Genomic DNA, 17841 nt, shown 5'->3' with positions numbered 1-17841 from the left:
TTCAGGTTCTTTGACGTTCCTAAAAAACTCTACCAGCTCCTGGCCTCTCCTTTTTCCAGCCCCAGAGGATTTTTTCCCCCTTATTTTTTCAATTACTATTCCCCAGAAAAGGAGCTCTCCTAATCCGTGTGATTTTCCATGCTTCTCAGCTTTCCTTGGCCTCTGCTGAGGTTTTTCTCAGGATTTCTTTCCCTTTCCCCTTCCCTCACACATACACAGAAACAATGAGGAAACAAAGACACGAAAAATCCCATTTTTTACTGCAAAAACTCCAGGACCAAGTTGTGTTTATTAGAACAACTTCCTTTGGGGAAGACTTTTCCTTGTTTCCTAGGGAAATTATTGGAATGGGAAGGAATCCTCATGGAGAAAAGATGGATTTTAGAAAAGTTTGCTTAAATCTGGGATTTTTTGCTTTTATATCCTTAATTTTCCATCATCCAAAGCAGAGGAAAAAACATCAGCAAGGTTCTGTTTGTTGGTAATTTCTGGGAATTTCACAGTTTTTCCTGAAGGATGAATGATATCCCTGGGATTTATACTGGTGTCCCATAAACACAAGGAAAATGTGGAGTTTGGGATGGGAAAAGGGATCAATCATTTTTGATCGATTTATTAATGAAAAGAATTCCTCCTTTTTCCTCAGTTTTGTATTTCTGTTTATATCCTTCATCCTAAAGAAATTCCCAGGGATTCATAGTTCACATTCCAGTTTCTTCTGTTGGATCTCCACAGGATCCACCCTCTTCCCACAGAGGAACAAGGCAAACTAAACAAAAATATCCAAATATCTTTAGGGATTTAGGCCCATGTCGGAGCTCTGGAATGGGAGTCTGGGCTGAAAAACAAGGAGAAATTCCAGCGGATGAAAATCCAAGGCCAGTATCCGGAATTCTCAGCACTTATCTTGTCCTGAAAGATAAAGATATTTTTTTTTTAGAATTAGAGGAAAAAGAAGGAATGAAGAATTCCACCGGGAATCATTCTCAGCTTATCAACAACAAGAGCTGCCAAAACACCAGGAATCATCCCAGTCCCACAGTCCCATGCTCAGTGATGGAGAAAACAGGGGAAGCAGTCCCTAACACCTGGAGCTGATGCAGGTAAGAAAATTCCATATAAAATAGTCCCAATGTCCTCAGGAAATCAGGAGAAAAGGAAAGGCCCAGTTTCATCCTGATACAGAGATGCAGATTTATCTTCCCTCCATCCCACAGGAATGGCCAAGAGATGGAGCCATTCCTGAATTTTTGGGCTCAGCTCCAGATTCCCATCAAGTTCAGATCCTGTAGCAAAGGACCTTGGCTCCTTCCAGGGTGGACATTGTGATGCCTCAGGTTCAGCTTTTATATTTTCAAATTCTGTGCTGCTTTAGTGTGTGGGTCTGAGCTCCACATCAGGGCACGGTGAGTTCTGTGCACAGAGCAGGGAGACAAAACAATTCCTGCTCCAGCTGGGCACCAAGGACAAATGACCCAAATCTCAGCCCCGGAGCACAAACACCGTGGGCTGGAGAGAGAAAAACAAGCAGGGTGGGACTGCCTGGGCTAAAGCTGGAATGGGACAATGAACTGCAAGGTGCAAATGGAGCAGAGCTGATCCCAGGGAGAGACCCCGGGAGCGCTCGTGCATTTTGGGGCCATTTTGGTTCATCTTGGGTGCAGCCCTGGCTGGGCTCTGGTGCTGCCCAAGGTGCATCCATGGAGGAGATCCTTTGAATAAATCCCTGCTTTATTCTTTAGCTCTGTCCAGCCTCTGTTCTGGGTCAGCCTGCACAAGGCATCAATTCCATTTGGCTTTCCCCAAACTTTCCAAGAGTCCCACAGCAGGGGTGGAAGGGCCACCGCCGGATGACACCACCAAGGCTCCACAGCAAATCCCAGCAATGTTGCTTTCCTGAGAATCACAAGCTCCCAGCCCCCTTTCCAATCCCATCAAAGACCCTCAGAATGCTTCCCAATCCTGTTCCAGTTTTCCAGCTTCTCTATGGAACTGGAACTTTTTCCCGTGACAAACCAAGCTGTCCATGTTCACTAGACTGACATTGGTTCCCATCGGAATGGGAATTTCCAAGGGCAGTGGGTATGGATTGAGGATTGAAAACATCCCTGAACAGCAGGCAGGGACCATGGCCTAAACATTCCGAGAGTCCCACAGCAGGGGTGGGAGGGCCACCGCTGGATGACACTGCTGAGGCTCATCAGCAAATCCCAGGAATGTTGGTTTCCTGGGAATAGAAGTTTTCCAAACTCATCAAAGACCCTCAGATTGCTTCCCAATCCTGTTCCAGTTTTCCAGCTTCCCTGTGGAACTGGAACTTTTTTCCTGTGACAAACCAAGCTGCTCATGCTCACTTGTCTTCTCTGGTGACTGACGTTGGTTCCCATTGGAACGGGAATTTCCTGTAGGTTTGGATTAAGGATTGAAAACATCCCTGAACAACAGGCAGGGACCATGGATTGGGATTTCACCAAAACTCCTGATTTTTTATATCATAAACTGGGAACCAGTTGGAAAAATCCAAGTTCAAAGGTAAATGCCTTAAGGGGGAAAAAAAAAAGTGGATTCTAGTAGGGAAAAAATAGAAATAAAGGGAAAAAAAAACCCAAACCAAATCGGGTTATTTTTTTAGCTTGTTTATATTTTGTTAAGTTATATCTTGGAACAAAATTCCCAAATAACCTGGATGTGACCCCTACTTAACCCAGACACAAAAGTCACCACAGGACAGCCAGGTCAGCTCCAAAACCAAACCAAAACCAGGCCTAAAAATAAACCAGAGTTGTTGAAACAGACTAAAAACAAACACAGCAAACCCAAAACATCCAGACCAAATCTGAGGGCAGCTTTTCCCAGGATATCAGATTAGATGGATCGGTCAACCCCTTCCCCAAGAGCTGAGCAGGGAGAAAACCCAGGGAAGGCCAGGCAAAGGCAGCGGGCACCTTTTCCAGTAAAACTGGGATAAACCTTGCCCAGGAAACCCTGGAAACAAAGCCCAGCTCCTTTGTGAGGGTGAGACAGAGATGCCCTTGGTGGTGCTGTGGTTTGGATGTGTTGGACAAAGCTTTTCCTGGAAACCCAATCCATTGTCAGGAGATGGTGGGAGCAAGATTTATGGAAAACCACTAATTATACTGCCAGGGGTGTAAGCATTCTTGATTCCTTCTTATCTATTTTTCTTTTATTTTTTCCCCCTCTCTCGTCAGCTCAATTCTATTTCCTTGCTTTTTTAGGAGTTTGGGAGCAGCGATTTGTAAATGCACGTGGAAAATATTTTTTTCTTGGAAGCTTCCAGTCAATCCTAAAGGAACAAGGACTTGGCAATCCAGGAGAAGGGCAGAGGAGACTCACCTGGGCTCAGTTAGCCATGATGTGTTTCACAAAAGCTGGAAAAAAGAGGGAAAGAAGGATCAGTTATCCTATGGGAAACATAATTAACCTTTCATAGACGGGGTTTATCAGAAGAGTTACGGACTCAGAATTGTCTAAAATTTGGAAATTTTGCCCCAGATTTTCCCATGGATTTAAACTTTCTTGGGAATATTTTAAGAAAGTTTTCAGGGGTCTCGCCCACCTTCGTAGTTGATGCAGCCGTTGGCATCTTCCTGCCCAGCCATCAATTTATCCACTTCCTCCTCAGTCAGCCTCTCCCCTGCATGGAAAACAAAATCCCTGGATCAAAATCCCCGATTTAGGAATTTAGGAAGCTTCTGAGGAAGACAAATGGGAGTGAGAGAGAAGAGGGGGACATTTCTCCTGGAAGGAATTTGGGGTGCTGACCATGGGAAAAGCTCATTTTGGAGTTGCAGACTTGATCCAAATTCCAAACTTGACTCAAATCTAGATCCAAATTTGAGAATAAATTTGATCCCAGATCCAGAAAGACGGGAAAAATGTGGAAACCTGCAGGATATTATGGGCACAACTCATTTTCCTAAGAATAATTTGGTCTAAGTGCTGAATCTTAAAGGTTTGGGTCAGTTTTAACCAAGTCCCAATGAAAAAACTCTCAGTGAAAACTCAGTTTCCCTCTGAGTTTGAGGTTCTGGAAGATTCCAAGGTCAAATTTGGAAGCATTGGCATGGATCAGTGATGGACTTAATTCAATTTAATTTTATGATTTAAATATTTGGTGCCTGTTGTTTTGTAAGTCTTCATTTTGGTGAAGCAGAACGGAGTCAAAGCAAGGGAATCATTGGGGTTGGAAATGTTGGGATGATTTGTGGAAATTTAATAATTATTGGAGAAATCCAACACAACAGGAAGGAGGGAAGGAGAGGAGAAGGAAGGGATGGAAACACCTCTTGGAAGTGCAGAAAAATGGCGACAAGCTAAGGGAATACATGGGGTTGGAAATTCTGGGATCATTCCATTGTGATGGGAATGAGATATTTAAAGGATAACTAAAACACGAAGGGAGAAGAGGGAGGGAGAAAGGCAGAGATGGGAATTCCCACTGGAAGGTTTCCCTCACCCAGCGTGGCCAGGACGTGGCGGAGCTCGGCTCCCATGACCGTCCCGTTCCCCTCCTTGTCAAACACCCGGAGCCCTTCCACGAAATCCTCGTAGGTTCCCGTGTCCTTGGTCTTGGCAATGTGCTGGAGCATGGGCAGGAAGGTCTCAAAGTCGATCATCTTGGAATTCATCTCTGGAAAACCCAGGGGAAACGGAAGTTTGGGGGGGGATTCTGGGAATAATGATGGGATACCCACCACAGGGTGGAAGATCTGCGGTGATAAATTTGGAAAAAAGGAGAAAAGAACCTGGAAATGGAAGCTTGGGGGGATTCTGGGAGAGTTGGGAATTAAACACGGGATATCCACCATGAGGGCAGAACTGTGGTGATAAATTTGGATAAAAGGAGAAAAGAGAGTGGAAATGGAAGGTTTGTTGGATTCTGGGAGAGTTGGGAATTAACCATGGGATATCTACTGTGAGGGCTGAACTGTGGTGATAAATGTTGGATAAAAGGAGAAAAGAGCCTGGAAAGAGAAGTTTTGGGGAATTCTGGGAGAGTTGGGAATAACCATGGGTGGAAGATCTATGGTGATAAATGTCGGATAAAAGGAGAAAAGAATCTGGAAATGGAAGTTTTGGGGGATTCTGGGAGAGTTGGGAATTAACCATGGGATATCCACCGTGAGGGCAGAACCGTGGTGATAAATTTGGGTAAAAGGAGAAAAGAGTGTGGAAATGGAAGGTTTGTTGGATTCTGGGACAGTTGGGAATTAAACACGGGATATCCGCCATGAGGGCTGAACTGTGGTGATAAATGTTGGATAAAAGGAGAAAAGAGCCTGGAAATTGAAGTTTTGGGGAATTCTGGGAGAGTTGGGAATAACCATGGGTGGAAGATCTGTGGTGATAAATGTCAGATAAAAGGAGAAAAGAACCTGGAAATGGAAGTTTTGGGGGATTCTGGGAGAGTTGGGAATAACAATGGAATATCCAGCATGAGCACAGAAATGTGGGGATAAAAGGGATAAATGTGGGGATAAACATTGGATAAAAGGGAGAGAAGAACATGAAAATTTGGAATACAGAAGGATATCACTGCAATCATTACAGGCATTCCCAGCCATCTTTTGTGGAACAATCCATGTCCTTACATCCAGGTTATCCCTTTGTTTCTCTGGATGGGTTTGAAATAATAGGTGCTTTTAGGAAAATCACCTGAATTCCTCCATAAATGCAATTTTAAAAGACAAAAAATTTGTCATTTTGAAACACACGGATGCCCAGGGCTGTTAAATTAATTAATTCCCCTCAATTTGGGACAATTATCTTGACTTTCCCTTTCTGCTGGCAATTTCAGAGGCTGCTCCGTATCCTGAGTTACTTCTCACTTAGAAAATGGAGACCTCACTTTCTCCAGGAAAAATTCTGGGAAAACAAATGGAGGAGGCCACCAACCTTCAGGTTTGGGTCTGCCAAGCAATTTCATGACCTCAGCCTGGGTCGGGTTCTGCCCCAAAGCCCTCAGGACATCTCCACATTGGGCGTAGGTGATTTTCATCTCCGACTTGGGGGTCCGGTCGAAAAGGGAAAATGCTTCCTTAAATTCTGGAAGGGAAAAAGGTCAGGAGAAATTAATTCTGTGTTCTCTCGGATAAAAGATAAACTCAGTAGAACCTTTCCCTCACTAACTGCCTGGATGTTTCATTTTGTGGTTTGGGAAAAATTTGGATGAGCTTTGTTATCTCCGATGTTTGTGTTCCTCCTTCCCCGCATTTTCCGGTTCCACCGCGGGATGGAATCGGAGAGGTCAAATGCTTCTCCCGTGGTATTTCCGTCTCAGTTACCATCAGAAAGTGTGGAAAACAGGAGAAATCGTTGCCTTGGGAGCTTTCCAGTGCTCAGGAGCACTCAGGAAGGCCCAGGATCCAACAGCAGCTCTGCTGATGGGCGAACCAGATCTTGGATTAAAGGTTGGATACTTGGAGAGCACTGACCCAGAGCCTGGAGCTCCAGGAGCACCTCTAGGAGCTGGAAATGAGCTGTGACAGGAAAAAATACTGGGATTGTCACCCTGCAAGCTGTGTATTGGTGGGGGAGGGTGAAGGTGTATGGAAAACCTTATCCCAGAATCCCAGGATGGGTCGGGTTGGAAGGGACCGCAGTGGGTCACTGGTGGCACCTCCCTGCTCCAGCAGGGCCATCCCAGAGCACAGGGCTCAGGATTACAACCTGACAGGTCTGGGATATCCCCGGTGAGGGAGATCCCACAGCCTCTCTGCTCTGTGCTCAGGGCTGGGCACTGCCCAGGGCAGAAGTTCTGCCTCCTGTGCCGGGAGAATTCCTGGGATCAGTCCCTGCCCGTGGCCCTGGTGTCACAGCTGGGTCCCTGGAGCAGAGCCTGGCCCTGCTGTGCCCCTCCTTGCACCCAGGGACAGCCAGGGACACTCAGGGACACCCAGGGCTGAGGGCCCCTCTCACTGGGGCTCCTCTCCAGGCTGAGCAGCCCCAGCTCCCTCAGCCTTTCCTGGGCACAGAGATGCTCCAGGCCCTTGCTCAGCTCCAGCAGCTCCTGTCCCTGCTGTGCTGAGGAGCCAGAGCTGGACACAGCACCCAGAGGTGCCTCCAGGGCAGGATCCAGAGAACAGGGCTTGCTGTTCCCTCAGGAACCGGGAACAGGCCAGATCTCCTGGGAGGTTCAGAGGTTTCGCTTCTCCCTAAATGGAATCCCTCACGACTGTGAGGAGCAGCATCCTGGCAAGAGCATTCCCATGGGAGAGGTTCTCCTTTGCACCACTGACTTCATGTGGATGTGGTGCTTGAGGGCATTGGCAGTGTTGGGGTAAAGGTTGGGATCCATTGTTTTAAGGGTCTTTTCCCAATGGAATGATTCCATGATTCTCATGCAGGATTCAGCAGACACTTCCCCAGACTCTCCAGTTGCTCAGGCTCTCCTTTCCCTGCTGGAATTGCAGGGTCAGGGGAGGATCCCATGGAGCAGCAGTAACAGGCTGTCATCCTTTACTGTTATCCTTTAACTTCATCCTTCATCCTTTAACTTCATCCTTTATCCTTTTATTTTATTCTGTAACTTCATCCTTTATCCTTTTATTTTATCCTTTAACTTCATCCTTTATCCTTTTATTTTATTCTTTAACTTCATCCTTTATCCTTTAACTTTATCCCTAATCCTTTAACTTCACTGTTATCCTTGACTTCCCACTGCACCATCCACAACTGATCCCAAAAATCCCTTTGGCTTTCAATCCCTGGATCTGGCCCTTGCGCTGCTGTTGCTTTTCCACCTTTATTTCTGTCCCACATTTCCAAACTCTGGGAATTTATCCTCTTTTCCCTAAATCCTGATTTGTTCAAACATTCAGCCACACACTCTGCACCCCAGATTTTCTCCATCTTCCCCAATTCCTTCTCTACATTCCATCTCCCCCTTTTTCCTTTTCCTTTTCCTTTTCCTTTTCCTTTTCCTTTTCCTTTTCCTTTTCCTTTTCCTTTTCCTTTTCCTTTTCCTTTTCCTTTTCCTTTTCCTTTTCCTTTTCCTTTTCCTTTTCCTTTTCCTTTTCCTTTCCTTTCCTTACCTTACCTTTCCTTTCCTTCTTTGACATTTGCTGGATTTTCCTCTCCTCCTTTCCTCCTCCCTTTCCATTTTGATAATTCTGCTCCAATTTTCCTCATTTCCTTCTCCATCCAACACTCCCAAACAGCACTGAAAGTTCTCATTTGGGACTAATCAACATTCCCTTGTTTTCCTCTTTCCACTTTCCTCTCTTTCCTCCCCTCCCTGCCCCTCTCTCCTGATTTTCCCTCCTGTCCCGATCCCTTTCCAGCCCCTCATTCCAGCAGAGGGCAATCGTGGATTTTCCTGGGCTCTTTGCTGACAGAGGAATGGGGGCAGAGACCCCTTCCCAGCTCCTTTCCCGGGGGTCTCACAACAAGATGGGTGAGGAAAACTGGGGAATATTCCCACCCCCCTCATTTCCTCATCCATCACCACTCTCCAACTCCCTGGGACCATCTCCTGAAGATTCCCAATCCAGCAAAATTCCTGACAGCTCAGATTTCCAAGGCTTCGTGGGTTTTTTTGTTTTTTGTTTTGTTTTGTTTTTGGGGTTTTTTTTTGTTTGGTTGGTTTTGGTTTTTTGGGGTTTTTTTTTGTGGGTTTTTTCCCTACTGTTTTAATCTTTTCATTTGCATTTGCTGACTCCATGAAATTCCCATCCATGCACCAAAACCACCTTGGTGTCCTTTGCCCTCCCTCTGGCCAGGAACCCTCTGGATATTTTCAGATTCCTAATTCCTGCCTCTCTGCCCATCTGCAACATTTCATTTTCCCTCTTTTTCCAGCAATTCTGGGAGCTGAAGAGGCCCAAACCCAGGGTTCAAAGCAGGGATGGGCTTCACTCATGAATGAGGAGCAGGACACCCCCAAAAATGGGAATGTTCCACAAAGCTTCACCCCAGAGCCACATTTTGGGGACCAAACCACCCATGAATCTTTTCAGGGAATCCTTTGATCCACGCAACATTTTCCTTAGCAAAAAGAAGGAATTTGGGGTGTTTTAAAAGGTGCTGCAGCTTCTGTTTCTCCTCCACCACCTCCATTTGGAATCAGCTGCCAGAACCCCAATCGATGGTGAAAGACCAACCCAGAGGATGGAATTTGGGAATTCCAAAGGAATTTGTCAGCTTTGGCATCATCTGACAAACTGGGAAACATCCAATCTTCCTGAGACCCCCGGATCCTCCTGGGCCAGCAGGGAACGACAAAGGGAGGTGATAATTAAACATCTCTCTAATTGATTTTTTTCCCCTGCTCTAATTAACCCCTTCCCTGATCCCATCTTTTAGTGGATTTCCCAAGGGTTTAAAGACCAAAGGCAAATCCTGCCAGATGTTTGATCCCATCCATCAATTATCCCATAAAACCCAGGCTGGTTTTTGAGGAGAAAGGGAACAGCTGCGGTGCCGGCGTTCCCAGGACTTCAGGCAGGAGGGTTTGGGATCAGTTTCTTGAGCTGGGACAAAGGGTTTGGAAACTGATGCTGATGTTTGGCTTTGAAAGGATAAAGAAATTCCACGCCTGGTGTTATTTGCTGGATTCGGGAGAGCTGGAACACATTAAGCTGTGATGGAAGGCAGGAAAAAATTATCTGAAGCAGAGTTGAGGGGTTTGCTTTGAAAATATTGGTACTGGTGGGTTTTTCCCTAAAGAAAAACTTGTATTTGGGCTTTTTGGGGGTGTCACTCCTGGAAATGGGACGTGAATTCCATGCTTTTCTTTTGGAAGGAAGGATTTTGAGGAGAGAAAATTAAAGCCAGAAATTAAAGCTCAGCCTTCCCAAAGCTGTTCCAACATCCCAGCCCTGCTCATCCCAGCGCTTCCCAGGGATGGATTTACTGAGCCCAGAAGAGAAAAATCTTCCTCACCTTCGATCTGGTCAGGGCTGAATTCCACCTGGACGAGACAAAAACAAGATAAGAAAGCTGATAAGAAGGGGGGAAATGACTCAGATAAGAAGAAATTGGTTTAGTCTCAGTTTTATGACCCTGGAGGGTTGGGAGGATTCTCCTCCCATCACCCCAGGTTGCTCCAAGCCCTGCCCAGCCTGGCCTTGGACACTCGGTCACAGGAGAGGTTCAGGTTGGATATTGGGAAAGAATCTTCCCAGAAAAGTCTGTCCAGCACCCATGGCAGAGCTGGAGGCCCCATTCCCAGAGGGATTTCAGATCCACCTGGATGTGGCACTTGGGGACAATAATGGCCTTGGCAGTGCTGGATTAATTGTTGGATCTGATGATCTTTGAGGGCTTTCCCACCCTAACTGAGTCCATAACTCATTCCCCTTTTCCTTGGAAGGACATCAGGATGCTTTCCCTTGGGAATTGTTTTTGTGGGAAATATCCCAGCAGAAGGGATCTTCTTCTTCAGAACTGAGTTTTCCCAGGCGTTTTTTCCATGGAATGGAGTGGGAATGGAGCGTTTTTAGGAAAAATATGTGAATTCCTCTACAAATGCCATTTTAAAAGGCAAAAAAATTTGTCATTTAAAGCCAGGACATTTCCACCCAAGCCTCTCTCTCCCTAAGGCTCCCAGTGCTGAAGTTTGGTCCAAATCCATTTGGGAGACAGAGAAGTTCCCATTTTTCTCCTGCCCTGATGTATAGACAACATTAGACATTCCATGATGATATCAAACCTCCAAATCCAAACTTTTCCACCGGCTTTCCTCATCTCCAGCACTCCTGGCTTTAGGGAATCATCACCTGATGGCATCAGCTGCGTCCTGATGCCGCTGGATGCTTTCCCTGCTTTGTCCTGGAGGCTCCGGGAGGGATTAACTCCACCCTGGGCCCTGCTGACGTCATTGACAGCTTCCAATCTCCTGGAATCTTTATCAATCCCAATAAACCCCGTCACTCCGCGCTGAGCCAGGCATAGCTAAGCCTGACATCAGTCCTATGAATAAATCTGTTGTCACCCAGCAGTCAGGAGCTGAGCTGGGGGGGGAAGCATTTAGACAATGGAGCCCTTCCAAGAGCGAAACAACATTCCTGGTTTTTCATAGGACACCGAGGAATCCGGGGATGAACAGCAGGGTTTGCACTCGGCCATGGCAGGGATAGTTTGGGAGGAAGAGGAGGTTGGATTTTAGGTGGTTTTTTCCTCATTTATTTATTTATTTCATTGAAGTTTTGGGGGTGCTTGGGGTTTTTTGGTGTGTTTTTTGATGGGCAGTTGTTTGTTTCGGTTTTGTTGTTCTTGTTTTGGGGTTTTTTTTATTGTTGCCTTGGGACTCTGCTTCAGGAGACAGAAATGCAGGAGCTGGAAAGAGGCCAGGAAAACCATCAGGATCCTGGGGGTTGAGGTTACATTTGGATTTCACCATCATGTGGGGCTTTTTCTTCCACTAAAACCTTTTTAATCCTATTAATACACAACATTCCCATCATCCCCTCTCCCATCACTTTCCACAGTAATTATGATGGATATAAACTCCTCCAGTGCCCTGGGACGAGCATTGATCCAGTCTCCAGCAGCTCCAGCCCTCAAAAAGGAAAGGAAAATAAAACCAGAAATCAACCCTTAATTCCAGCTTGAATTCCACAGCAAAATACTTCAGGAATAGGAATATGAAGCAGAATCTCTGTCAAGGTCATGCAGAGGTTGCTGCTGCATAAAATCCGCACAAAATTTTTCCTTTTTTTCTGTTTGCTCTTTAAATTCCAGAGGGCAGGGAGAGATGGGATGTTGGGAAGGAATTCCTGGCTGGGAGGGTGGGGAGGGAGTGGGATGGAATTCCCAGGGAAGCTGTGGCTGCCCCTGGATCCCTGGAAATGTCCAAGGCCAGGCTTGGAGCAGCCTGGGACAGTGGGAGGTGTCCCTGCCCACGGAATGGGATGGATTGGGATGATCCCTAAGGTCCCTTCCAACCCAAAACTTCTGGGATTCTCTCATTTTCCACAGGGAAGTTTTTGGCCCCCTTGGAAGTAGGACTGGGTTAGAGAGGGATTATTTTGGGAATTCTGCACCGCCAGAGTTGGGAAACAAAAGCAGAGCTCTCCTGTCACCACATTATCCCGTTATCCCATTACCCCGTTATCTTGTTATCCCAGTGCCTCTTGGGCAGCTCATTCCTGTTCATTTTTCTGGACTGTTCCAGGGACATTTTGAAGAGCTCCAGCTCCTGGAGCTGGATTTTTAAAGAGCTGGAAGTGCCCAAGGATGGAGAGAACTTACCTGGCAGCTGGAATCATCCCATCCCTGGGGTGGGACGAAACTGAACGATTCAATCCATCTCTCCCAAAACCAACCCGTTCATCCCAAGAGAAGCTTCCCTTTTCCCAGCCCTTCTGCCCGTGGAATGCTCCAAGTTCTGAAGCTGAACAGGGAAATCCAGCAGGATTCCCCATTCCTGCTGCTGCACCATCCCTGTTTTCCCTGGCTGCTCCCACCATGGATGCTTTTCCATCTTTCCATGCAGAAAAACGAAAGAAGTTTTTCCATTCTAGTATCCCATCAGGGCTTTGCAGGGACAACAGATTCCCCACGGCCTTGAGATCCCAGCACCCCACAAAAATAATTCCTGGCTGCTTTTTCCCCAGGAAAACATGGAAAATGTGGAAAACTCTCTATGGAAAACCGTGTCCCTTCCAGGTCCTCACGTTTCCCAGCGGTCTCCACGTGGATTCTGATCCCAGTCACCAGACCTGGAGCAACGTCACCTCACCCAACTTTAGCCACTGAAATGCCGGCGCCCAAATTCCCAAATTCCCCTCTCATCTCCCTTTATCCCAGCTCAGCTTCTCCCAAGGGTGACTCAGCCCACCCAGATATAGGAATTTGGCCCCTTCCCAAGGGATGAACTTCCAGAGATTTTCTCCCTGTTCATTATTGAGGATTTAAATCCAATGATCCATTTTCCCATGGTTAAAGCTCTTTCTGTGCCCTTAAAAATCATTAATTGACCCCATTTTTCAGATTATTTTTCATGGAAACAAAATATATTCCTGGGAAAATGCACCTCCCTGTTAAAAAGCCTCCAGGTGGGAATGAATTAAATGTATGGAAAAGACAATTTTTTGCTACCAAATCTTTTCAGATTACAATTATTCCTCAATTCCTACAATTATCTTACAATTTAAGCCTCAAAATAAAAAGTACCGGGATCATCCTAGAAAAGCACTTCCTTAAAAAAATATTTTCCAAGGAATGAGCCCAACTCTTATGGAGAATAAATCCCCCAAAATTTTTGGATGAGTTGCAAAAAACATCCAATTGCACCCACTCTTGGAAATTTGGGAAATATTTGGAATGTTGAAAATCTCAGAGCGTTGGGTAAATCCAATGGGAATGTGCATGAGAGAAACTCCAAAAATTTGGGATAATGGCTTTAGGTAAGAGATGGATCCCACATTTAGGCTCTGGAACTGGCATCCCAACACACACAAAAACCAGACCAGGAGCATCCAAAGGTGAGAGGAAAAAAATGGGGAAAATCTGATATAATCCCAAGTGCCAAATAAGATCCTGGGATCATTATCAGGACTGGGAGAGGTGGGAAAATTCCAACAAGGAGCGCCTTTCCCTACCACAGGAATATTTTAATTTTGAGACTTTTTAGTGGTTAAAAAAAAAAAAGTCTCAAAATTCCAAACACAACCAATAAAATCTGGGAATAAACAGAAATAATTTGAGACATTCCCATTAATTTTGAACATTTTTTTGGGGTACAAGGTTGTTTCTCCTATTTTTTTTTAACCACAGTTTGTGGAAATGAGAATGGATTTCACCCTCCAGTGCAGAAATTGGGATATTTGGAGAATTCCAACCTTCATTAAAGCATTTTTCCAAACATTGGGAAGGGATTCTGGGCTCCAGCAGAGCTGGATTTATGGAGCTGGAATTTGTACAAACAGACAAGGGCATTCCTGATCAAATTAAAGAAATCCTGGGAAAATTTCTCTAGGAAATATCCCCTTCCCTTTCTATAAGTTTGGGAAAAAATGCCCCAGACGCCAACTCTGTATTTCCCAATTTCCCTGACCCAGTATTTAGGAATGGGGTATTCCCTGCAGGGAATGGGATTTTTTTATTATTTGGGAATTCTAGACAAACTTTTAGCACCTTCAAAGTGGGATAAGAACTCCAGAATTTATATAATATTTATCATACATGTAACCTTCAAAATTCAAAACTGTGCCAAAGGGAAAAATAAACATTTACATGAAAAATAAGAATTTTCCCAAACATCTGTGCAGAGTAATTTTTAAAAACGCAGGAATTAATTTTTTAGATTAAAAAAAAAATAATAAAGATAAAAATAAATATGTGGAGCATGGAATTGTTTTGATTAAAAAAATAAAGATTTTTTTGAGAGATACCAGTTTGGGTTTGGGGTTTTTTTAATGACCACTCATCCTTGCTGCCCTTGACCCCACAGTGTCCCAGAATCCCGGTGGATATTCCCACAAAGTCACGGCGTCCTGGCTGGAGCTCCCTGAAACAATTCCCTTTGTGCCTGTCCTTTTCCTTTTCCAGCACTGGAATGTTGAGCATGGAGCTGTTGGAGGGAGCTGGAGCCCATCACAAAGCTCTGGTTCAAGGTCATGGAATTGTTCTGGGAGCACAGCAGCAACTCTGGAGTTATTCCCTTCAAAACTTCCCCAAACCTGAATTCCCTGGGACTAGATTATTTGATGTGTTACAAATAATTTCTTTTTTCATTGATATATAAAGATTTACAGGGAATTTGGGATTCAAGGCAGGAAAACGCCCTTCTGGGATTTGTCCCAGATCCTGAGCTGTGGGACTGGGTCCCATGTGGGAGAAGAGGAGGATTTAATCACTGAGGAGACAAAGCAACTTCTTCCCTTTCTCTCATAATTCCCATGTTTTCCTGAGGGGAAACTGCTTTTTGAGGATCCAGGGATATTTATCAGTTGGGAATGTTCATCTGGAGAGGAGAAGCTCCAGGGAGAGCTCAGAACCCCTGGCAGGGCCTGGAGGGGCTCCAGGAGAGCTGGAGAGGGACTGGGGACAAGGATGGAGGGACAGGACACAGGGAATGGCTCCCAGTGCCCGAGGGCAGGGATGGGTGGGAGATTGGGAATTGGGAATTCCTGGCTGGGATGAAATTCCCAGAGAAGCTGTGGGTGCCCCTGGATCCCAAAGCCGGGCTGGACACTGGGGCTTGGAGCAATCTGGGATAGTGGAAGGTCCCTGCCTTTCATGGAATGAGATGGGATTGAAGGTCTGTCCTAACCCAAACCATTCCAGAATTTTGGGATTCCCTGATTCTGTGATTGTCTGCTCCAAATTCCCGCTATAAAAGAGATCCTGAAAAGCTCCTCTTCTTTTTCCAAAGGCAATGCCCTCTTCCAAAGGACAATTCCCAAAGGACAATCCTTTTCCCTAAAGGACAATTCCCAAAGGACAATTCCCAAAGGACAATCCTTTTCCCTAAAGGACAACTCCCAAAGGACAATTCCCAAAGGACAATTCTTTCCCCCAAAGGACAATTCCCAAAGGACAACTCCCAAAGGACAATTCCCAAAGGACAACTCCCAAAGGACAATCCTTTCCCCCAAAGGACAAAGCCCCACCAAGAATTCCTCCTGTGCCTTGCAGAGTTTATCCCTCATGGAACATTCTCTTTTCGGCACAAACCAAATTCCCAGCTAATTTTTGAGGATATCAACTCCCAGTATCCGACTCCTCCACCAGCTCCAACGCCACCACAGGATCAATCCACCTACTTTGACCGAAGCTGGGTTAAACTCCACTTCTTTTTTGGGCTCTGGTTCTGCTGGTTTAGGCGCTGGTTTGGGCTCTTCCTTCTTAGGCTCGGCCGCCTTCTTAGGCTCGGGCTTCTTGGGAGCCATGGCTGATGTGGGGAGGAGAGCTGGAGAGGGTGGGAAAGGCAGGACAGAGGAGCTGCTGCAGGAAAAATCCCGGGCTGGAGTGGGCCTTTATCCCCTCTGGAAGTGCCACATTGTCCCTCCCAGACCTGTCACATGCCGCCGCTCACAATGGGGCCACGGCTATAAAAGGACAAGACTGGCCCCGGCTATTTTGGATCCTGCCCTTGGATCCGGCATTGTTCCCAATTAACACTTCCGTGGAAAAGAGATTTTGGGGGGTTTAGGCCGAGCCTGGCGCCGGCTCAAACATTTTTGCTGGGCAGGGACAAGGGGGAGGCTGGGTTACGATCCAGGTGCTCCGATGGGTTTGGTCCTTGCCAGGGCCATCCCGAGTGACATTCTCAGCTCCCGAGTGACATTCTCAGCTCCCGAGTGACATTCCAGCTCCTGAGTGACATTCCCAGCTCGCTTTTCCAGGCTGGATGGCCCCCCTGGCCTTTGTCAGGCAAAGATAAGCCCAGGTTTATATTTAGAGCTGAGGATGGGGCTTTGGGGAAGCTGAAGCATCCGCGTCGTGTCAGCTGGCGCGGGGAGAATTCCCGTCTCGGATCACACGCTGCCCTTCTCCTGGGAAAGGGGCCCAAAAACCAGGATGGCTTGGAGGAAAATGCACCCGGGAGCATTCAAACATTCAGCCACACACTCTGCACCCAAAATTTTTCTCCATCTTCCCCAACTCCTTCTCTTCATTCCACCTCCCCCGTTTTTCTTTCTTTTCCTTTCCTTCTTTCCCTCTGTCCTTCCTTCTTTGACTTCTGCTGGATTTTCCTCTCCTCCTTTCTCCCTCCCTCCACAGGGAAAGGGGCTGTGCTGGAAGTGCCTCCTCATCCTGGATTTTCCAGGCCTTTTTTGGGACTCGAGTGCCAAATTCCTGTGCCAAGGACTGAGATAAGAGCGTCCATTTGGAGCTTTCCTTCACTCGGATTGGATAACGCTTCCCCTCAAAGCAAACTGCAGGGAATAATTCCCAGATTCATGTCGTTTTTCCGGGATGTTTTCCATTTCCAGGTCATTTTTCTTTACCAGGAGGATCTTTGACACAGGGGCACTTGCACATTCCTTGGATTATTTGTATTTTCCCAAAAACCCTGGAACAAAGCAGCCACCCACCAAATCACAGCGTACTTGTGAGGGCATCCAGGCTGGAATTCCAATAAATATCAGCTGAATCATAAAAATCTCTTGGAGTTCCCTTTGGTGTCATCCTAGAGATCCATAATCCAAACCCCTTCCCTCTGCTTTTCCTGGATCCCCCCTTTTCCCAGATTTCCTTCAGATGGCAAAGCCCCATTGGAAAGGTTTTCCTGCAGGTTTTTCTTTCCAATTTTCCCATTTTCTATCCCAACAGGAATTAGGACAGGAAGGTTTCTGGGATCAGAATGGATCCCTGCAAACTCTGCACACTGGAAATATCCCTGAGAAGAAACAGAACCATGGGATCACTGAATCCATTGAATTGTTTGGGTTGGAAAGGACCTGGAAGATCATTTATCCCATTTATCCCATTTCTCCCATTTATGCAATGGACACCTTCCATTAGACCAGGGTATTCCAGCCTGGACTGGAAAACTCCCAGGAACTGGGAAAAAAAACCAGAAATTACAGGAATTATTCCTTGTTTTCATATCCTGGAAAAGTTTTTCTCTCTTTAATTCCTGCATTGGAAGGAGTCGTGGCTGGAGAATTGGGGGAGCTTTCACAGATCCCAAAACAATCCCAAGGATTTATTTCACCATGTTCACTATAAATTCCTCAATCCATATTTCTGTGATCAGCACAGATCCAGGAAATTTTGAATTCTGCTCATTTAGAGCAGCAAAATTCCAGTGAAAATTAATTTGGGATCTGGGATCGGCTGCAGCCACAGGGAGAAGTTTCACACATTTACAAAGACACCAGGCTGCATTCCCAGGTGGAAAACAGCCCTGGAAAATTTCAGGCCATT

General features: G+C 46.0%; 1 protein-coding gene across 1 annotated transcript; it reads right to left on the bottom strand.

The window, feature by feature from the left end:
- Nucleotides 1-270: 270 nt before the first annotated feature.
- Nucleotides 271-15940, bottom strand: MYL3 (myosin light chain 3). The gene is made up of 7 exons (XM_063167950.1): nucleotides 15732-15940; nucleotides 9904-9931; nucleotides 5917-6066; nucleotides 4478-4651; nucleotides 3578-3655; nucleotides 3355-3389; nucleotides 271-912 (listed from the first exon to the last, which is right to left on the bottom strand). The coding sequence occupies exons 1-6, from the start codon at nucleotides 15855-15857 to the stop codon at nucleotides 3361-3363; spliced, it is 585 nt and encodes a 194-aa protein (XP_063024020.1). The 5' UTR covers nucleotides 15858-15940; the 3' UTR covers nucleotides 271-912; nucleotides 3355-3360.
- Nucleotides 15941-17841: the final 1901 nt, after the last annotated feature.

This window comes from Melospiza melodia, chromosome 1, assembly GCF_035770615.1.
Source record: "Melospiza melodia melodia isolate bMelMel2 chromosome 1, bMelMel2.pri, whole genome shotgun sequence".
NCBI classification, from domain to species: Eukaryota; Metazoa; Chordata; class Aves; order Passeriformes; family Passerellidae; genus Melospiza; species Melospiza melodia.
The sequence above is the reverse complement of the archived record's forward strand: the minus strand, read 5'-3'. Positions and strand labels throughout refer to the sequence as shown.